This window comes from Ursus americanus, chromosome 13 (genome assembly GCF_024610735.1).
Source record: "Ursus americanus isolate L20-20 chromosome 13, mUrsAme1.1.p, whole genome shotgun sequence".
In the NCBI taxonomy this organism is placed as follows: domain Eukaryota; kingdom Metazoa; phylum Chordata; class Mammalia; order Carnivora; family Ursidae; genus Ursus; species Ursus americanus.
The window spans coordinates 63,953,739-63,977,126 of record NC_142139.1 but is presented as its reverse complement, the minus strand read 5'-3'; the positions used below and the strand labels follow the sequence as shown (position 1 = coordinate 63,977,126).

Genomic DNA, 23,388 nt, shown 5'->3' with positions numbered 1-23,388 from the left:
GGTAAAGGAAAGAGTTTTCCTTTGCCTGTACCATCTGGGTCCTCGGGAGAAAAGAGAAGAGGCAGCTTCTTTTACGAATTAATAATGACCCTACAAAAATAGCAGCAGAGAGACCCATACTTACTAGAGAAAGTAGTTTGATTTTGATTTTCAGTTTGTTGTGGTTGATAAAACACTTATTTAAAAATCTTTGTATGGAATCCTAGCAGAGAAATTCTAAAACTTTAGGGAAATATTTGATATAATCCTGGCATAGAAAAGGACTTTTAAGTGCCACCCTAAAGCCATGATCCGAGAAGAAAATAACGATAGATTTGTTTATTTATACTAAAAACTTTAGTATGCTCAAAACTACTCTAAAACAAGGCAAAAAAAAGATATACTGGCAAAAACCATTTGTAAAACCAAGACGAAGAACTGATATCCTTAATATATAAAGAACTCTATTAACTGAGTAAGAAAAAGACAAAGACTGCAACAGAAAAACAGGGAAAAACCACAAACAGGTAATTTGTAAAAGAATATAAAGGGCCCCCTAATAATACCCAAATCACCAAAAACAAATGCAAAGACGGTCAAACTTCTACAAGTAATAGAAGTGCAGATTAAAACTATACTGTGAGGAAATGGTCTGTCCAAACACTCACCTGAAGAAACTAATCATGAGGATATGGGGAAATGGAAACTCTCAGTTACTCCTGGTAGATGAAAATGAAAGAACTTCTGAAAAGCAATCTTGAATCAAAATTTAAAATGCACATGTATAGTCCTTGACCTCACCATTCTACTTAAGGAATTTACTTACACTAAGCAAAAAAACCAGATGGGTGCAAAAAAAGTTGTGCAAAAAAAGTAAATAACTATGTTCTCTTGAGCACTGTGCAGGACAGTTAGGGGATGGAAACCACAATGTTCAAGAGCAGAATAAAACCACATAATGTAATAGTATAAAAATAACCCAAATGAGCAATACAAATATTTAAAATGGAAAGGCTTGTGACAGAGATAGTTGTCTCATTATCTGTATCCCCCTCTGTCCTTTTATAGGAGAACCCCAAATCTCAGCTGGAATTCTAGCCACCTGGAATAAAGACCATTTCCCAGTCTCTCTTGCAACTAGACGCAGCAATGTAAATTCTGGCCAAAAGATAGATCAAAGGGGTATGTGCAACTCAGAGAAACTAACAAAGGGAAGGGGCACCCTTTCTCTGCCCCTTCCTCCTTCCTCCTGGCTGGAAATAAGGACCTCAGCTTTAGCTGGTACAGTCATATTGGATCACAGAGAGTAAGCCACATACTGAAGATGGTGGGACAATAAGCCAGCAGGGAGAGTCTGGGTCTCTAAGGATCATGGACCTGCCCTATCAGCCCTGGACTATTTTCCCTCAGACTTCATTTACATAAGAGAGAAACATCAACCCTATTTAAGTCATGGTTATTTCAGCCTTCCTATCACTCAGTGGAATCTAACCCTAACAGATTTATAACTTAAGAGTTACTGATATAGAAGGATGTCATTGCACACATCCAGCAGAGCAGATTACACACCAAAATGTTAAACAGTGATTATTCTAGGTAGTGAGATGACAGGTGATCTTTGTTTCCTTCTCTATAGCTTTCAATTATATTCTGAAAAAAAATTTTATGAGTATTTATTGATTCTATAATTTTTTGAGGAAAGCATTCCAAAAATTCGAGTGAATTGAAGAAACAAGCTTTATTTAGTCCCTCTGCAGAACTCTGATAGTTCAGTCAGATTGATTTCTTTTTAAAAGAAACCATGCTGTGTTTGCCTGACAGTCTCCCACTGAACTGCAGCAGCTTGCCAAGCCCATAAATAGGTTTTACCAGGCTGAGTTTCTCAGGGTCCCTTCCAGAACCCTACAAAGAGATGGTAATCCCACAGGTAGTTGGCCAGTCCTCTGGGGAGTTGCTCTTTATACATGGGTGACATAGGTTAGGCAACAAGTCAACAGTTTCCATCCCTTAAAATTTCCAGGTCAACAACGTGTTGAATTAAAGCCAGACACAAACGAGAATATACATGGAAGTCTAACTAGATAAAAATTCATCAAACTACATGCACACTTGAAATTTATGCTACTTTAACTATATGAAAATTATATGAAAAAAAATCTGAAGATGGCATCACACTTTCTAGTGATTTATCTATATCCAAGCTGTTGATGTAACCAAGAATATTCTATGCATTTATCAGCTCTGCAGGAAAGGGACCCTTGCCCAGCTTTTTCTCAATATAGGTGAATGTCAAGGAATTCACTGTCTCTGTTCTTTCCTTTTTTCCTATCTGGGTATTGTTCTTATACGGTGCCTGTCAACTGGTCCCACGGATTGTTGAATTCTCTGGATCCCTTTTAGCTTTTGATGTATCTATGAATTCTGTTACTGCTTATGAGATATCCTCATAAAGTACTTAGAAAAATCTTGTCCTAAGTAAGGTAAATTCTGACTTTGCATTTGCTTTGACACATTTGCTAAACTCCCTAATTATTCTTGTTTTGATTATATTTCACTTTTCAAAATATTTTCTGTAACTGCAGTGAATCACACTTTTTGATTTCACATTCCAAAGTTTTTCTTAAGTGTGTAAAATACAGTTCTTCCAACTCCTTTGTCCTAGATTTCCCAACAGATGAATTTATAGGCTCCATGTGTTTACACATTCTTTACGCCTGGGTGGCTCAGTGGGTTAAGGGTCTGCCTTCGGCTCAGGTCGTGATCCCAGGGTCCTGGGATCAAGTCCCACACTGGGCTCCTTGCTCACTGGGGAGCCTGCTTCTCCCTCTGCCTGCCACTCCCCCTGCTTGTGCGCGTGCGCTCTCTCTCTCTCTCTGACAGATGAATAAATAAAATAAATAAAATCTTTAAAAAAAATCTTTTAAAAAAAGTAAAGCTTTAAAGTTCCCAAACTTCCTCGAAATAGATGTTTTTTAAATATCCTTATTCTGCTACTGTCCAAACCACTAAGTCTCGTATGCAAAGTCACCACTGTGGCTTCAATCTACCTTTCTAACTTTCATTCCTGATAACCCCCAGCAATCCCACCCCTGACCCAATGGCAGGGACACAAAACTTAGCCTCTGAGATACCTGCCAGCCAACATACTTTTCAAGGCCAACTCAAATTTGACTTCTATAGGCAACTTTGACTTTCTGGTTGGAAAACATCTTTCATAATCCTAACCTTACATACCTCACTACTGCCTTTATCACATACCCCACTACTGCCTTTATCACAGTCTATTACTAAAACTGCATACAGTCACATACATACAGAGCATACACAATACACTGTGTCCATGGTTTGTTAAATAGTCAGTTACTGATAGTAGGATCTATGTCTTACTCATCTTTAGTATGTCCCACGGCATCAAGGAGGTTTTGTTTGAGATAGGCATTTAATAACATTTGTTGGATCATGCAGCCAAACAAAGGATTTTTGTTATTGCTTCTCTTATCTGTTAATTTTAACTATCACATAGCTGTTCATCAACAGTTTCTTCCTATTGGATTTACATAGCTTGAATCAAATACAGCTTAAAATAAATAAGTCCTTGCCTAGGGCTCTGAACCCTTTTTTTGTTTCCACAGAGATTTTTTTTTTTTTTTTGGTGTGGTAATTATGTTTATTTTAACAGACCGATTTGTTTACATTTCTTGCCTTTATCAGGCCTGTCTCTTAAGTACAGAGAGAGAAACTATTTCTGGCTGTTCTGTTTTCCAAGGAAAGCCTGCAATTTTCTCTTAAGGTCATAGAAGTCTTTTACTTCTGTGAATCTGCTATACACCACCCAAGACTTTAAGTTATAAAAACCATTGTTTTCTCAAAAGTCTGGAAATGGCTTGGAAGATATAATTAACTGCCTAGAGCAAACAGTACAACACAAATAGATCTCCCCCTTAAGAAATGACTTATTGTTGGTCTATATGAAAGAATCTCACTTTATTAGTGACTAGAAAATTCTGGAGCAAGAAAGTAGTTAGCTATGGCATGTAAATTAAAATATACAAAAATTTCAAGCCGAAAGTTGATCTAACAGTGACATGTTGAGTTTAAAGCAGCATGTCCATTTATGTCAGAAATAGAACAGAGATGTCTACCAGCACCACTCCTATTCCAAACTAACTTGCAAGTATAAGCCAATGCAATTACACCACAGAAAAAAATGAGGTTTAAAAGATTATCTGCAAAGTTATACGCCAGGAAAACCCATGAGAATTCACCGGAATAACTACTAAAAATTAAAAGAAAGAATTCAACAAGGGGCCGTAGAGAGAATACAAAAAAGATATACCCTTCTTGTATGTAAACTATCTAGGAAAAGATACCAATTATAGTAACAATAAAAAAGATAATTTTTAAGAAAAGGTTTAAATAAAGGAAAAGCCATTTGTTCCGTAGACTCAATGACATGTTGAAAGAAATAAGTCAATTCTCTCCTTACATTTTATAAATTTAGCCTGATTCCAATAAAAATATGAGAGAGATTTTACTGGGAATTAATAATTCTCAATTTTATAGGACATCTAAAGTTCTAAATTTTATGTGGAAAAAAAATGAGAGCAGTCTGGAAAATTCTAAGGTAGAGAGCAATGAGTGGGAACAAATACTACAAGATATTAAAATACACTCTAAAACTACAAAAAATAAAAATGTAGTACTGTAAAATAGATCAAGTGGGATAAAAGAGTTGAGTAGAAAACAGAAATACAGATGTTTTTGTAGACACATGAAAAGATGTCCTACATCTTACACACAGGAGAAAAATTTTTTAAAAAGTATAATGACAGACCATTTTTTCACTTTTCAGTGAGGAAAAAATAAAGACAGTTTGATGGTTATATTGTAGTGGTACACTGAGATATGCTGCTGGAGACAGTGTAATCTGATAAGTCTCTATGGGGGCATTTTGGCAATAAAATGAAATAAAAAATGCGCATACCCTTTGAACCATCCATTTCACCCAGAAATGTATCCTACATATATACTTCCAGAGATGCTCACAAAGGAGATTATCATGCAACATGATTTCTAACTGCAAAAGATTGGAAACAACATAATGCTCATTGATGAAGGTTTGGCCAGATAAATTATGCATACCTAAACAACAAAACACTGTACAACTGATTTATTTTCTAGCAACGGTATGAACATAGTTTTGAGATACGCTGACACTAATTTCGTATGTTACATTTTATATTAGTAACAACCATGCCCTAAACTTTTAACAATGAATGATTTTCAAAATCGTCATGAGGGGTGTAGGTGGGGGTAGAACTATATCTTCCAGCCTAACATCCATAATTCTAAACTCATCCGTTAGACAATAAAAATACAAAGTGTCTGTTAGAAGTATTTTTAAAAAATATCTGAAAGGAACACTGGAAATATTTCATTGTCTACAATGAAAGAACTATGAAAACAAATGACCCAAGATCTTACTAAATGCAGACTCTGATTCATTAGGTCTGAGTATGTAGTGTTTTATAAAATGAACAAGTCCTAGATATTGATATGAAATGATAGGTAAGATACATTTCTAACTTAAAAAAGAAAAAGGAATTCGCAAAACCAGTGTGGGTAGGATATCACCATTTATGTAGAAAATAAAAAAGGGATGGAAGTTACATAAATGTAAATCCACAGAGTATCTCTAAAGGGTACAAAGGAAACTGATAACTGAGATTGCTCTTGGGGAGGAAGATAAAGAGAGGAGCAGATCTCTTCACTTTTTTTTTTTCTCTTAAACTTGCACATTTTTTTTTAAATTAAACAATGTACAATACATTACCTATCTAAAAAAATAGAAAGAGATGCTCAACATCAGTAAGCATTAGGGAAATGTAATGAAAATCACGCCCGTTAGGATGGCTATTATCAAAACAAACAGAAAATGACAAGTATTGGTGAGTGGTGAAGATGTGGAGAAATTAGAACCCTTGTGTATTGCTATTGGGAACATAAAATGGTGCAGGTGCACATGCTGTGAAAAACAGTACGTTCGTTCCTCAAAAAGTTAAACAGAGAATTATCACGTGATTCAGCAATTCTATTCCTGGAAAAATATCCCAAAGAATTCAAAGCAGAGATCTGAACAGATACCTGTACATCCATGTTCAAAGCAGCTTTATGTGGTGTACACATTTGATGGAATATCATTCAGCCTTAAAAAAGAAGAAAATTCTGACACACGCTACAACATGGATAAACTTTAGACGGATGGTGATGGTCACTCAACCATGTGGATGTACTTAATGCCACTGAACTTTACTTAAAAATGGTTAAAAGTTGGGGCGCCTGGGTGGCGCAGTCATTAAGCATCTGCCTTCGGCTCAGGGCATGATCCCAGGGTGCTGGGATCGAGCCCCACGTCAGGCTCCTCCGCTGGGAGCCTGCTTCTTCCTCTCCCACTCCCCCTGCTTGTGTTCCCTCTCTCACTGGCTGTCTCTCTCTGTCAAATAAATAAATAAAATCTTTAAAAAAATGGTTAAAAGTTAATCTTATGTTGTGTATATTTTACTTCAATTTCTAAAAAATGTAATGCACAAACAGAAAATCTGAAGAGACCTGTAGCAAGTAAAGAAAGTGAATTAGTCAATTAATAATCTGCCCCAAAAGAAAAGTCCAGGCCCAAATGGCTTCACTGATGAATTCTATCACACATTTAAAGAAGAAATGATATCAATTCTTTGAGCACTCTTCCAGAATACAGAGGAGGAGGGAACTCTTCCCAACTCATTCTATGAGAAAAATATTACTCTGATACCAAAACCAAAGACATTACAAGAAAACTACAGAACAATATCTCTAGTGAATATATATGTAAAAATCTTCAACAAAATATTAGCAAACCAATTCTGGTGATATGTATAGAGGACTATATATCATGACCAAGTGGGACTTATACTTGGAATGTAAGACTGACTTAACATTCAACATTCACCCAAGGTAATATACCATTTTAATATAATAAAGGACAAAAACTATATGATCATCTTGATACCCCCACCCAAAAGCATTTGATAAAATCCAAGACCCATTCACGATAAAAATGCTCAATAAACTAAGGATAGAAGAGCACATCCTCAATTTGATTAAGGGTATCCACAAAAAACCTACAGCTCACATCATATGCAGTAGCGGAAGAGTAAATGCTTTCCCCCTCAGATTGGGAACTGGGAAAAGATTGAGAGGATGTCTGCTCACACCACTTCAACATTGTACTAGAGGTTCTAGCCAGTGCAATCACGTAAGAAAAAGAAATGCAAACATGGAGATATTAGAAATGGAAACCTTCCACATAACGATAGCCCCAAAGTGAAAACAATCCTTATGTTCATCAAATGGTACATGGATAAGCAAAATGTGGTATACTCATAGAGTGGAATATTATTAAACGGTATATGCCACAACATGGGTGTACCTCGAAAACATTATACTAAGGGCAAGAAGTCAGACACAAGAGACTGCATATTGTAGTAGTTAATTTATATGAAATGACAAGAAAGCGCAAATCTACAAGACAGAAAGTAGATAAGCAGTTGCTTGAGCCTGGAGGTAGTAACGGGGATTGACTGCTAATGGACATAAGGGATCTTTTCGGAGTGATGGAAGTATGCTAAAACTGGATTGTGGTAATTGTTGCATAACTCTAAATTTACTAAAAGTCACTGCACTTTAAATGTATGAATTCTGTGGCATGTAAATTATACCTCAATAAAGCTGCTTTAAAAATGTAAAAAAAAAAAGGTAATGGTTATAATAATAATATCCTCTACATTATTAACACTACTGCTTGTTTACTCATATTTCCACGTGCTAGAAAAACATATGGGAAGGAAGATTTATTAAATTGGAACATCTAATTATGCCTTCCTCTCTTTCACTGAAATAGAAAAATGCAGAAATATTGTATTTAGGAAAAGAGTATCTTTGCTTAGGCCATAAATGTGAGGAATGGATTATGCAAGACCTTTTAATTATTCACCTCCCCCCTCTTCATAAACATGAATGATGAAAAATAAACTGTACCTTAAGGGCCAAAAGGGTTTTCGTTTTGCAATTCCTATTAAAAAATCACCTTCTTGAACACCATCTATCTGATTATATATCCTTGAAAGAGCTAAAGTTCATTCAGTTGTGCTTTCAATAAATTTAAATGTTTCAGACCTTCAAGGCATTTCCTTTAGATATATGGTCAATCAGGGACAATTGAAACTTCCTGTTTTTCTCACAGTAAAGTTCCCATCACATAGACTTGATCACTGAGTGCCTAGGGGTTTTCAAACTGACTTGTTTCCCTTTACAGTCTTTCTTATTACCGTTCATCCTTTTGGTTTGCAGTCTTGCCTTTTTTCATGATCTCTGCAAATTTTGGCATCTACCTTTTCCTCAGTCCTTCCTGATATATCAAGTTTTAGCTTCATCTCACAGATCATCCCTTTCTGGGGATGATGGGGGATCTCCTCTGTCATTTATGCACACTTGGCCTGGCTGCCTCTCCAATCCATTTGATCTCATAATACTGCCATCTTAATTACTACACCCATGCATCAGCATTTTCAAAGCAACACCACAGAGTGTTTAAAAAATTCCTCTTAAAGATTCTTATGACACCATTTTTTTTTTATATATAAAGAAATGTGTTTCCCCTTTCTGGTACATTTTCCCACATCCATATATCACTACTATAAGGATGTTTTACTAAATATGGCTGAAGTTTAAGAGACAAGAGAGTGTGAGGATTGATGAAAAAGAAAGTTGCATTAGTAAGACACATAGTAAGAGTAAAGAAACAGATGGCATTGTTGGCAAGGGGGAGGAAATGCATTCTCATACACTATTGGTACAATGGTAAACTAGTGGGCAAGTCGGCCATAACTACTAAAATTTTAAGAAGGCATATTCTTGGATACAATTAAATGCATTATTTGACCATTACATTAAAAAAATACTTGAGCCACTGCCTGATGATGTCTCTACATCAGAAATTCACTGTAATATTATTTGAATTGCACAGTAAGCCCACTAGACATTACTTTCCGTAAAGGCAGGAAGTAAATCTGTTCTGTTCCCAGTACCTCGAGCAAGGCCTAGCACAGAGGAGACAGTTGGTCAGGAAGATTTGTTGAACGAATAAATGAATAATAATGGAGATTTGAGGGGCCACGTATGCCTGGACCTCTGTTGGTATTTAGCGAGCCAGGAGCAAGTTTTCCATTTAGAATGTTGGGTTTTACTGATTTCCATGCCATGCTACACTCTTGGCCCTTGTCTGTCAAGTACACTTTGCTGATCATCAGAGCCAACAGCAGTGGCATTTGAGTGCTCAAAGCAAACCAGGCACAAAACAGATATGCTACTATAGTTATATGCAACACTAATGCTGTCATGCTTATATTGTGAGTCATATATATATTTTTCAATTCAACTGTTATTGCTGGAAAAAATCTATTACTGGTGTACTTTTTTATTTCCACCTTAAGCATAAAAGATCTAATCTTCAGAGTAACAACAATTATGACTTTGAAATGCCCCAAAGTAAAATATCCATTTTTATTTCAGAGCACCGCTGAATAAAGTATGTGACTTGGCCTTATGTTACACATTGCTTTTCAGTTTGAGGAAAGAAAGGAAAAAACCTATCATACTGAGGTGGTGATAAAATATGACCTTTCGGAAGCTCGAAATGATATTACATCATAAAGACACACGAGGGCACTCTAATCAACCAGCAAAGAGAAACAGAAAAGATAGTGAAATCAGGTTGACATTTTAACAACTGCACCATAATAGGTGAATTAATAAGCACTGGTAAAATTGTGAATGCTTGTAATTTATAGCAAGAGATTGTCTATTCTTGATCCAAGTTCTAAGAAGCCAAAAGCATTCTGCGATTCTGGAAATGAGAGAAATAATCTATCACTCTCAGATCCAAGGTGAGGAATAACCACACCCCTTTTTAATGATTGGGGCAGAATTTGCCCATCTCAAGCAAAGATCTTGGAGATCATCTACAGTTCCACTTGGTGTTTTATTTGTCTCCCACTGGGAACAGTCCATGAATCCATTTCTTTGCTCTGTTTTCCCAGGAGAAATGGTGAGTTAAAAGTTTGAGCCTTCCCCAAAAAGCCAGTAGTACCAAAACAGCACTTTGTATAAAGGAGCACAGATCACTGAAGAACATTTCCTGGGTTTTTAACTTTGTAAATACAACTACAGCATATAATTTCCTCCATCAAATTCAAAAAGTATAGCATAACAAGCATTTAAACGACCTTTCTTTCAGAACTAACAAAAGAGCAACAATAACTACAGAGAGCCATGGGTTCTGAGGCAATCAGGTTCATTCACTATATTATCACTAATTTTTTTTTTTTAAGATTTTATTTATTTATTTGAGAGAGAGAGAGAGAACACAATCAGGGGGAGAGGGACAGGGAGAAGCAGACTCCCTGCTGAGCAGGGAGCCCAACTCAGGGCTCAATCCTGGGACCCCAGGATCATGACCTGAGCCAAAGGCAGACACTAACTGACTGAGCCACCCAGGGCCCAGATTATCACTAATCTTAAAGTCATATTCAAATTTATGCCTCAGTAAAATCATAAACAATTTCCTGTCATCAATCTTTGGGGTCAAATGTAAGAGTTTAAATGGAAAGTATTAAAACTTTGAATGCCAAGGGTATACTGCGGTTGCATAATAAATCTTTGTTGACTTAATAAACTAGAAGATTCTCTCCATCTCTGGATCCATAGAAAGTATGACACATGCTGCATTCTTGAACTACTTCTTACTATCTTATTCACTTTAACCTTCCTCTATTTGAATGACTAAACTCCTGGATACGATATTTTAAACTCAATTTGTCAATGTATTCAGTATTTTTTTGTTCCTCAATGTTTTTGCTAAGGACCCTGATAAATTCTAGTTTCTATCCTTTCCCGAATTGGCCATTGGGGTATACCCAGGTAGGCTCAATTTACACTAAAAACAGAACAGCCTCTAAAATATGCTAATTTAGAGGATACACTTCTAATTTTCCTGTTCTTTAAAAATGATTCTGGTTAACTGAAGGTGCCAATAAGTTTTCTTCAGTTAAACAAAGCTGCCTGAATATTGCACAATATTATAGACAGTAATTAAAATCCTTTGAATTGGTAGCTTTCTAAGAAGGAGATATCCAAGGAATATTTTATAATGACATTCGTGGTCTTCCCTTGGGTGTGTGAAAAGCCACCAAAAGAGTGATGTATAAAGTTAGAGAACTATAAATGCTATTACAGAGGTTAAATTGGGTAGTATAAAAACTAACTTGGGCACTTGCTGAATTGGTATGGTCTGATATGGAGCCCTTTATATTATCAAGGAAGTTTCCAAACTTTAATTTTTTACCAAAAATCTTTTTTAAAGATCTTAATTTAATCAAACTCACATTTAAAGCTAATTTTAAAAACAGCCTGGAAAAAATTCTCCCAGTATGCATTCTGGCTTCCTTTTATTAAGAGATAACATATGCCAGGTACTTTGCAAGGTGCTGGAATCCTGGCCCTCACTAAGGAAAAGAATCTTAAGGAAGGAACCCAGGATTCAGATCTTGGTTCTACTACTTTTTCCCTCTGTGTAAATTTGAGCCATTTCACTTTTCTGAGGCTCAGACTTTATCTGTAAAATGGGAATACTATCACCTAAATCAAAGGAGTAAGTGGGACACTACATGGTACCTAGCACAGTGCCTGGCACACAGTAACTGCTCCACAAAAGGTAGCAATTATTATTATTATTATTATTATTATTATTATTATATTATTTTACTCCAATGGATATTGCTTATTTTAATGTTTTAAATACACTCCTTAATTTTTCTTATCAATAGTCACAAACCTTGATAATCCTTCAGAGATTATTCATTCAACAACTACTCAGTGACATACTATGTGTCAGGCCCTGGGAATATATGAGGGAGGAAAGACATAAAACCAATAACTAGCAGTGCTACAAAAAGAAAATGTGCCAAGGAAGCATATTAACAGGAGTAACCAATTCAAGGAAACCTTGAAGAAGTACTAAACAGAGACCTGAGATATATGAAGAAATAAGGCAGGCAAAAAAGCACTGAAGGCAAAGCAGCACACTTAAAGTCCCAGAGGCAAAAGTATGGTGAGTTTAAGGAACTGGAAGATGGGCAATATAATTGGAACCAGGAGAGCAAGGGAGATGAGGGGTAAGTATGAGCCTGGAAAGGTAGGCAGGGCCATATTCTGCAGGACCAAGTAAGCCAAGTAAGAATTGTAAGACTTTATCCTAAGGGCAAAGGAAGCTACTGAGGGGTTTTATGGAACTCTGCAATTTAAAACAACTTCTGAGATGCACAGTAAATAGACTGGATGGGATTAAGATTGAAGACAGGGAGATCAGTTAGAAAGTATTGTTGAATTCCAAGTATCAAGTGAAAAGAGCCAGTACAAAGGCAGTATTAGTGGGACTGGAGAGAAAGAGACTTATTCAAGAACAGAGGTAGCATCAATCAACAAGATGTGGTAATAGATTGTGCATGGGGAGGGTATTCTGGGAAGTCATAATCTCAAAAACAGGAACGTGCTCAATAAAATGTACTTCTGTGTTTCATGATATGAATGTAAAGCATGGTTCATTACTACATATTCCTGAAGCAGTATACAAAGTTAAAAATTTTGGGCCACGGGATGATTTATTTCAACTTTATGAGGCATGACACACAAAAAACTAAGTGAGCATCAGTGTTTTTGAAACCACTTTGCTATGTTGATGGTAATTCTGCTTTAAAGATCTAACAACTACCAAATGAGTTTTAATATGTAACACACGGATTGAAAGTAAAGAGGGAGGGACTATAGATAGAACACTTCCTCTTCCTAGGAGGCATATTTTGGTTCTTAAAGGAAAAAATAAGTTTCTACTCTTTTCCCTTCCATGTTTCCACATCTGTAAATATATTACGCAGGAGGATATTATGAGCCAAAACAAGGTATATGTAAAGTAAATCTTGGCTCTCTGAGACTCTCAGCCAAATGCATTTTTATGGAAAAAATTGTTTCACACTGCATGCCTTCTCACCAAATATGATTTAACATTTACTGGGGATGCACGGTCTGTGCCTCCAATCACTTAGGTGCAAGCTCTTTTGCACCTGTAACCTGAACCCTCTTCATGGAAGGCCCTGGCCTACTCATCTTTCTTATCAGTTTGGGTCCTTTCCAGGAAGCGGTCTTCCACCTCTCCCCCACTCCATTACCTTCTCAATTCCCCAAACCCTGAACACGTTTTTATTTTACCATGAATTGCAATGAATTGTAATTTTGGCTTTCTTTCCTATCTTCATTAAATCGCCTCCTTCTATAGGGCAAGGCAGTGACTTTCAATTCTGCATTCCTAAATGTTTCACATTCAGACCCAGGAGCAAATTGACAGTCAAGGTTTACTGATCTGTGCCCTTCTCCCTACCTAAGGGCAGTTTTAAACGGCAGGAGTTTTGGAGCTGAATCTACTTTAATACTTTCTCTGACTTCTTTTCACAAAACGGCTGACACTTTGCAGAGTATAAGCCTGTACTGTGTGTGTGTGTGTGTGTGTGTGTGTACACACGCACGTGTGTGCACACTTTGGAAAAGTATGTTCAAATAAGAAAACAAACCTTTTGTTTTTGTATAAAAATCATAGAAAGTAAAGCTTGGCATACTTGGCTGCAGGAACATTAACTTTAAAAGGCTGAGAAACAGCATCTCACACCTCCTAATTAATGCTATTACTAATTCTATACAGGTAGAATAAACTAGTTAGATCTATGCACGGTAAGTAAAACGGCCCAAATTAAAGGTCTGAGAAGCTTTTCTAAACAAAATGTCTGGGTTTTGTGATGCAAAGACTTCTCCAGATATACTGGCTGGCATGTTTCCTCTAACCTTGGTTCATGCAGTCCGTGGGGGGAATACCTTAACACTTCCTCTCAGCCCACAGTATGTAGTGTTTAAGACTCAAATCCTCCAAAATCACACCCTGACTTCGTCCTTCTCTGAAGTCCTAGGGCAGCTAGGAGTCTATAATACAAAATTTAATAAGTGATTACCCTCTGTCCAATATTTCCTACTCTCCGCTCAGATCTAATAAAAGCCGCCTCAACAACGGTAGGGAGAAAGGCTACTCAAGTGCTAATAGCATGGAAAGAATTAAATAACCTATTACAACACCCACGTGGCAGCTGAAAAGTCAAACCTAGCTCATAAAGCCCAACCTTGGTTCGTAGAAGAAATACGACAGAGTCAACGTGTTATCTAACCAAAGGGACCCGTCAATGGATGGATAAGCTCTCCAAGCAGCTGGGGGTGGGGGTGGGGGTATAGGATTCAAACCTCTTCAACAACAGCAGCTTTCCTTGGTCCACCCAATTTCTACTTCCCTTCCCAAGGTGCAAACGAAGAAGTCCAAAAGGATATGGCATCACCTTTGCTCTCTGACCTAGGAGCAGAGACTCACCAGTTTCATACTGGACTTTTGGTTGTTCAGTACCAGACACTCCACTCCTCAAACGCAGAGGGCGTCTTCCGGTTCAATCTCCGCCACCGGCCCGCCGAGAGCATCGCGGGACATGCAGTCCTTCTTCTCTCGCCCCCTCCCCGGGGCATCATGGGAAATGTAGTCATCTCTCCGTGCATCATGGGAACTGTGGTCATCTTTCTTTTCCGTCCCTTTCCTCTCCAACGCCTCCTTCGGCCAGCTCAAATTCATCCCGGCCGCCAATTCATCCTCTCTCTGCACCCCAGCATGATATCATGTCCCCTCTCTGGGCCTGGGTCCCATGGTATTCTGGGATGTGTAGTCCCCATGTCTCTGGCACCCCTTACTCCTCCTCCCTGTGGGAAGGCGGACGGGCGTGGGACTTGCCGGGAGCTGTAGTTCCCTGGGGCTTCTGGCTGCCGAATCCCGAGCTTTTACTCAGGGGAGGCAAGAACTACAACTCCCAGGGCCGCCCGGCGGCAGCAGGTGGGAGCGGGGCTGTTGATATCAATATGGCGGTTGTCAGCCAGACAAAGACAGTCAGTCTGATGTGATTGAGACAAGGGAGGTTTTCAGGGGGAGACTGGGAGATAGGGGCCTCCCCTCCCCCTTCTCCTCTTCCTGCGCCGGCCTCAACCCCTCCCCAGTCCCCTCCCGACTGGCGCCCCACGCGGAAGACACCCCTCCCCCTCCCGCTTTCCCCTCCTCCCTGCCTCAGCCCTTCGTACTGGGACGTTGGGGAGGGGGCTGTGCCGGGCGGAGAGAACTCAGCAAGGATTCTGAGGTGAGTCGAGCGGTTTTGAAGCCGGACTACTTAAAGTCTCTTTCCTCACTTCTTTCTCTTCACTTTTTTTTTTTTTTTTGAGGGGTTTTGGGGAGTAAGTGAGAGGGCTGGGGATGGGTCTCTTAAGCGGCCCGATTGAGAGGAGGGAGGAAGCAGGGGGCTTCCGAGTGGGTAACCCGGACGCAGGGTGTGGGGTGGGGCAGTTTGTGGGGGGCGGTAATTGAAAGGCGTCGGCTGCTCCCCAACTCTTTTCTCCTGGTTTCCTCTACTGTGGGCGGAAGGTTTGAATCCTGGAGGTGGGGTCTCCTGTTTGGAGTTTGGGAAACTGCGAGGTGAATTTGAGGTGTGTGGGTTTGTTTGGGGTTTATAACTGTGTTTTAAACTGTGTGACGTGACTTGTGTGATATGTTAGTCTTGAATAAATGTCTATAGATAGGAAGTTAGATAGCTGGAGTCATAGCTTTTATCTGGGCCTGGGGAGAGAAGCGTGCGTGAGGTCCGGGTCCTGGACCTTTGGGCTGGCGACGTGGTGCGGGGTAGCTGGGGTTAGCAACTCGTTTGTGTCCCATTGCCCGCTCACACTTCTCCCCGCCTCTGTCCCTTCCCCTGGACGAATCTCCACCCCAAACTCCGGGCTGAAGAATTTTATAGATGAGGTGGTGTGGAGATGGATTTTTGCATCCTTAAGTCCATATATAGGTGGGAAAGGAAAAGTGTTCTTAATATTTTATTCCGGAACCGTGTTTTGGTTACACTATTGGGGCTACTTTGAAAGGAGTCCTCCACCCACCCTCACCCCGAAACAGTAGGTAGATGTATCTCGTCGTCTTCGTGTTAAATGCATTAAACATTACTTAAGATTCGGGGGCGTGCGGTGGGGGTCTGGAGTGCTGACATGGGTATGCGTCTCTGTGTGTCTACTAAAGACATAGGATGACTGTTGTGTATCTTGAGATAGGGAGACTTATTTTCCTAAGTAGGAAAAACTGTTGGAAATTATTTGGTAGCGGGGGGAGTAGCTGATAGGCGCTGCTTGTATTTTTCTTCTACTCCACCCTGTTCTGTCTCGGATTTGTCTGAAAGCTGGTGTGGAAGAGTGAGGAAGCCTTGGGTGAGTGAAGGATGGAAGGCAGTTGACATTAAAGACACTATACTATATAAAGTTGAATGGTGTAAAGTGATTGCTGTTTTTTATCCTGAAGCTTTAAACCCCTTATGTATCTAATAGGGTAGAGTGATGTGACTAGTTCATTTCTCTGGGATCCTGCAGGTATAGAAACCTCTCTTCCCTCCCTTCCTTCCACTTTCCCTTCTTCCCCCTTCAGTCTTTCCTTTCTTTCTTGGCATGCTACATTTGTCTTCCCCGATGGGCATGATGCCTCCTGTGCCTGTTTATTTAGTTTGTGCTAATATAGTTGTGCTTTTTGTGATTTTACTATAAAATGCATCATTAGATGAAAAGGACTTGCACTTGTTTTTACTTTGCATTTATGCCACAGGTAATTGTCACATTGGGATTGAAGTGCTTTGCATTAAACTAATTTTAAAATCGCACAACTAAGTTGCTAGATCTAGTTGAATTATAAGTCAAGTTCGGAAAATTTGAATTCTGATTTTTTTCTCAAGTTTCAAGTAGAGTTATAAAGGCAAGAGGATTGCAACATCTCTTTTTTCTCACAGTCTTTAATATTTAATAACATTACACCAGGAGAATTTAAGACCATATATTTTGTAGTTTCTTCAGTCTGAAATAGAAGGTTTTCAATAGCACTCCTTCTGTGACAGTTTTTTTGTGGAATGGACCTTTACATAACTAAAGGAATTGGCATAATTGTTTTTTTGACTGTTGAGACTTAATGTATTTACATATTTGGCTCCAAATTTACCAATTCTCGAACCTATCAGTAAAGGACTTTAGATTTTAGATTCCATAAAAACTGAAAGTCACAGAGATACAGTATGCAGTTTATGGTATGTTTTATAACCTTTGATTTGAAATTCCTGCAGTTGATCATTCACACAGATAAGCTGACTGTAAACGTGAGGTAGTATGTATATTTAGATTGACCTGAATAGAAAAAAAAATTGATGTCTTCTAAATCTCAAATTTAGAGTATAAAAAATGATGATACAAAGCCGAACCTTTGGTTTGTTTTGGACTAGGACCCCATAATTTTTTTGTTTTAACCTTCTATCTTAATCTGAAACTTACTTTGCCAAAACTGAAGGAAAATCCTATGTAACTACATAATATATTTTTGCTGAAAGATATTCTGTAAGATATAGAGTTTTTAAATGTTCAATACTTATTTTAGAAATAAAAACTAAAATGTTTAAGAGTTGGAAAAATAAAACAGTATTATCTCTTCCACCTACCCTTACCTCACATTTCCTTTTTGTTTGTTTTCTTCCATGGAAGTGCAAAGTTACTTACTGGGAAAAGCTTTCATTAAACTTTTTCTGACTAGTAGTCTGGTTGAAATCACTAAAAGTAAACCAAACATATTCCTTGCATTTGGCGAGGGTGATTCTGTTACATTTTAAGCACTGAGCATTAAAATGATGTAAAGCCTTTACTGCAGGTTAAAGCATAAAACATTGTCAGCATGTGGAAGTCATATGGTTTATGAAAAAAGTAGAAAATCAGGGCATTGGTGCCTGTCCAGCTTAAAATTTCATCCCGTAACTGTGAAAGACACATTTATTTTAATATGATTGCTTCTAAAAATGTTGCCTGTATTATGGGAAGTTGAGAATCCAAACTGTTTTTAACCAATCTGTTGCTAGTTTAGTGTACTGCATATCATGAATACTGTGGTTGCAAATGTGCATCAAGGAGCCTTGAGGGGTCAGCTTTATGTTGAATGTCTTTAGTGAGGCTTCATTTTCATTGCTTTATGAACAGATTTCGCTCTTCTTAACCAAATCCTTAGTTGAAGCATCACTAATAGAAATTTAATAGCTCATTATTGGTAAGTTATAAAATATATTGCAACAAATTTCTCATTGTTTCATCGTTTTAAAAAAATAGAAGTAACCAGTTTGTGGCAATTTTTGTGGCAAGTATCTATTGGAATGGAATTGCTTATTTCAGTAGATGTTGAAGACATTGGGGATATTTATGCTAAATTTATTCATTTGGGGTCTTGTGTATGTTATATTCAGTCCATCTCACTTTTAAATGTTGCAGACAGCTTCCATGTTTCCTGTAAAACCACGTTTGCTTTTGGGTTCATTTCTTTGCAGCTCTTGCTTCTATTATTTTTGTATGCAGATCTTTAAACTTGAGTTATTTTTCTTGGAAATTAGAAATTTATCCTAGGATGTCATTTTTCATAAATGAAAGTTCTTGTACCATTCAGCTGTTTAAAAATGTGAATGTTTATAGGTTAAGAAGTGCTCAGTGAAAATATGTTGGGTTTGTTTTGAAAACCTGCTTTATTTAGGTTTTTTTGGCTTCCAGAATTAATTTTGTAGCTCCCTTTGCGTTTTGGCCAAATTTTTCTCTTAACTGTTGCCTTTTGCTTCTCAATTCAATAGAACTTTAATTTATAAAAAAAAATTGTTAGTGGGAATCACAGCTTGTCTAGAGTGTCATATAGCTACATTTACATAGGCCACATAAAGCACCTTTACTTTTGCTTGTATATGAAATTGGTATATATTTATGAGACATGCAACCTGTAAAAAAGAAATCTGAACCACAAATAACAGGACACTAAACAGTGGCTAAAACTGGAAACCAGAGTAACTACCACCATATGCTGTCCACATTATAGAAGCTATAGAGATTTTCAGTATCATTATAAACCATTATTTTAACAGATTCTATCAAAATCTATTTCGCTCAAAATGGAAGCTATTGGTATTGAAATTTTTCTGAAAATAGTATTAATTAATATGTGACCAAGATTCCTAGGTGCAGCTGTCTCCCCTCCTGGCCCATCATAAGTACAGAGTGAAGATTTTTCTGACTGATTAAGGTCTACCTTTTAGTTATACTCTATTTAAGCATAATCCAGTGCTTTAGTTAACTTGTTTTTCTTGATCTTAGATGAAACAAGTTGGAAATTTACTATAACATTGTCTTGGACACTTTCCAAGAGCATTTAGTTACTGGAAGGCTTTGGCTTTAGCGTAGTTTTACCCTTACAGTGGTAATAAGTTTGAAGTTACAGTGAGTTTTTCCAATGGTTATCGTAATTCTAATGCAGTACTTTACAGATCCTTGACTTGGGGAATAAGGATGGTGTTTTTTTGTTTTTGTTTTTGTCATTAATAAAACAAAAGGAGAAAAAGTAATAGATTTAGCTTGAAGTTATAAGTTATTATACTTTTTTTGATTCTTAAAACAGGTGTCCGTAGATCCCTCCTTATAAATGATAAAGTGATTCTAATTCATTCAAAGGGCATTTAGTTGTTTTTTTTTTAACTTAGAGTGCTGATTATGATAAGAACGTTTACTAAGTTGGACATATTCTCTGTAGTTTGTCTCTTATGTTCAGTGATGGTCTGCATGTGGTTTATCGAAAACATTTAATGGCTCTCTTTACTGTATGCATATTAAACAATTAGTGTGGAGTTACCAAGAGGCAGTAATTTTAATGTTTATAGTTACAGTTTTCAAAAGGGAAAATCAAATGCTGTGGCTGTTGCTGAAATGAGGATGACCTGAGACTAAATTTATCTGCTTTAAGATTTTGATAAAGTAGTGGTGTGATTAAAATGTGAAGCTGTTGGGTTGGGCCTACTTAGTCAAACCTTGAGTCACTCTGACTCTCCACATCCAATCATAGTATCAAGTTGATTTTACATCCTTTGTACCTGTATCAGTTAACTTCTTTTCATTATATGCTATTCCCTTAATTCAGGCCTTCATCATTTCTGTCTTGCTCCCATCAGTTTCTTAACTAATCTTCCTGCTTTCAGTATTTTTTCTTAAGTCATTTTTCACTCCTACTTGAGAGATCTTGCTAAAACAAAATGTGGATTTGATTGTTAGCCATATTTTGCCTGTTATCCTTCAGTGGCTCCCCAGCCTTTCAAATAAATCCAAACTGTTATTCCACCCATGTCTAAATCCTGGCTTTGCCAATTACTTGCTATGTGACTTTAGGCAAGTGTTTTAATCTGTCTGTTCCTCAGTTTCCTCATCTGTAGAATGGGGGTAAATAGCCCTCACTTCATAGGATTATCATGAGCTTCAGGGATATCATAAATGTTAACTATTATCATTATCATATTATACCACGTATTTTGTGTTCTAGCTCCTTCCGTATATTTTATCATTATCAACTCTAGACCCTGTGCCTTAGCCATTCCAAACTACTGGTAGTCCAAACAAGCATGCTAGCATAGATAAGGAGGGTGGGGTATTATAAGTTCATGAGGGTTGCAGTTGTTAGTAATGTCTTCAGAAGTAAAGAATTAATCGTGAACTTGAAAACATACTGCTGTATAAAGAATGATAGTATATTTTGTTGCTCTGGCTTCTGTTTTTTTCCTCAAAATAAAAGGCAATGTTAGATTATTACCTAATTCAGACAATAATTTAAAATTCACTATTTTTGCCGTTAATACATTTTTATGTTTTGAACTTAGATTCCCATTGCTAATCCAACCTTTTTATCTTCTCACCTAACTTTATGAAAGATCTATTAATTTTGTATAGTTTCTTTCACTTTTTCCTCACAAATCCAAATTCTCACTCCATTTTTGGTTATTTTCTTTTTTTTTAACATTGCTATCGAGACAATTGAATAGTTACATTACATGATCTGGAAGCCTCTTTGACAGACATCTGTTTTATTTACATACTAATGTTTATACTTGAGGTTGGGTGGCTAGTTTATTTTCACTGCTTAAGTTGGTTTTCTAAAGTGGTATGATACACATATGATGATTTATATCTGTGTCTCATTCCTCCCTCATGGAAGAGGAAGAATGTCCTGTTTTTTCCAAACTGAGACAAGAACAAATGTTACCCAGAACTGTGGTATAGAGGTCGCAGGATGGTAGCTAAGGTATCAGTCCAGACTTTAGAATGTAATTTTTGTAGGAGGCTTTATTATGACTATAGTTTGCAACCTCTAATTTAGCCAGCATTTACCTTCATGGAACATAATTGCTCATTGTGGAGAACTTGAAAGTAGCTGTTCTGAATATTATCTATTTGGTTGAAAAATCCATTTTTTTGGAGTCAAAGATAGCCTATGTTTATTTAGTTTTACATGGTAACTGTTTAAAACCACTCAGGACAAGAACAATTGCTATACACTCTGTTGTCCTAGGAAGACCTCTCTGAAAAGATGGCATGATCTTATTTATTTGAAATTCTTTATCATCTTTTCAATAAACTGTCATTTTCCTCCAAAGGTGGTAGTCCAGAGTTAAATAAAAATATCTTTGACTTTTTTTGACCCTCAAAAAGGTACTTTTCTTTAGGTATGATAATTAAAATTTTATATATATATTGTTTTTATTTCAGTCTAACATAGGCATCAACTGACCTGGTCTTCTTCCCTAAAACAAGGAATTACTTAATGATCACAAGTTATTGGTTACTTGCAATTTCAAGTTCCATTTCCTGAAATAGAATGTCTTAGTTGACAGTATGTCAGTTAAATGACTTTGTTATTGACAGTATAAGTTTGTATGTATAAATGATTAGATTTCTGTTTTCTAGTCAGCTAAACAGGGTATTTAGGTTAATTAAAAAAATACAAATGGTATATTTGTTATTAAAGTAATAAGTTGCTTGTTTATTTTTAATTTTGAAATAATTATGTACTCACAGGAAGTTACAGAAATAATGGAGAGGGCCTATACCTTTCACCTAGTTTCCCCTAATGGTTACATCTTATGTAACTTTAGTGCAGTATTAAAATCAGTATTAAATGCAGTATTTAATAATCAGTATTAAAAAAAATATTGGTACAATGTGTGTGTATAGTTCTATGTCATTTTATCACATGTGTAGATTCTTTTTTTTTTTTTAATTTTTAAAGATTTTATTTATTTGATAGAGAGAGAGGGCACATGTGCACAAGCAGGGGGCGTGGCAGGCAGAGGGAGAGGGAGAAGCAGGTTCCCCAAGGAGCAAGGAGGCAGATGTGGGACTTGATCCCAGTACCCAGGGATCATGACCTGAGCCAAAGGCAGACATTTAACCAACTGAGCCACCCAGGCGCCACCCCCCGCCATGTGTAAATTCTACAACCACCACCACAATCAGATACTATTGAAGAACGATTCTGTTGTTACAGAGATTGGATAATTCCCCTCTTAGTCATAAATTTTGTTTTGTCAAATATAACTAAGGAGAATAATACCAATTATTGGATCAGTAATTTCACTCTTTTGCCTCTTGTAGTAGTTCAGAAATTCTTTTGGCACATCTTCAAATTTTTTATGGAAAATTCCAGTTAAACTTGTTTGTGAGAATTTATAAATTGGCAAGCTTTACTTAATTGAGGGTTTATAATACTAATAATCATTAAACTTTTTAGTAAAAGTAACATTGAAAATTTCTGTAAATAAGCGTGTAAGATTTAAACGAATTAAAGGCTTAAGTGATATATTTCTTGCCAGACAGGAAGTATGCTAGAATCTGTATTAGAGGGGCGCCTGGGTGGCACAGCGGTTAAGCGTCTGCCTTCGGCTCAGGGTGTGATCCCGGCGATCCGGGATCGAGCCCCACATCAGGCTCTTCCGCTATGAGCCTGCTTCTTCCTCTCCCACTCCCCCTGTTTGTGTTCCCTCTCTCACTGGCTGTCTCTATCTCTGTCGAATAAATAAATAAAATCTTAAAAAAAAAAAAAGAATCTGTATTAGATAAGCAAAATTACAATTATTCTAACGTTAGTTTGGCCTTTAACAGTGTTAAAGCAAACTTGTCAGATGATAACGAGCTCATGTTGTAGTTTTATTTTGGATTTGTTATAGGGGAACTCTGTTCAGAGAAAGTCAGTTCAAAGGCAGTTTCCAGAGAAAGGACCTTTAGAGGAAAAAAAGGGGTTCTAGATACTATTGCTAGTCTATGTAAGAAAGG

General features: G+C 37.2%; 2 protein-coding genes across 13 annotated transcripts in view; one reads left to right on the top strand and one right to left on the bottom strand.

The window, feature by feature from the left end:
* INTS9 (integrator complex subunit 9) overlaps positions 1–14,571 on the bottom strand; it is a 104,193-nt gene extending 89,622 nt beyond the window's left edge. The window contains exon 1 of the mRNA XM_045773969.2: positions 14,534–14,571. Within this exon, the coding sequence (XP_045629925.1) occupies positions 14,534–14,542 (9 nt within the window). The 5' untranslated portion in view covers positions 14,543–14,571. The remainder of the gene's footprint in view (positions 1–14,533) is intronic.
* Positions 14,572–15,042: 471 nt separating this feature from the next.
* HMBOX1 (homeobox containing 1) overlaps positions 15,043–23,388 on the top strand; it is a 189,140-nt gene continuing 180,794 nt past the window's right edge. For all 12 annotated transcript variants that reach the window (XM_087866603.1, XM_087866602.1, XM_045774093.2 and 9 more), the window contains exon 1: positions 15,043–15,338. The gene's annotated coding sequence lies outside the window, so the exon portion shown is untranslated. The remainder of the gene's footprint in view (positions 15,339–23,388) is intronic.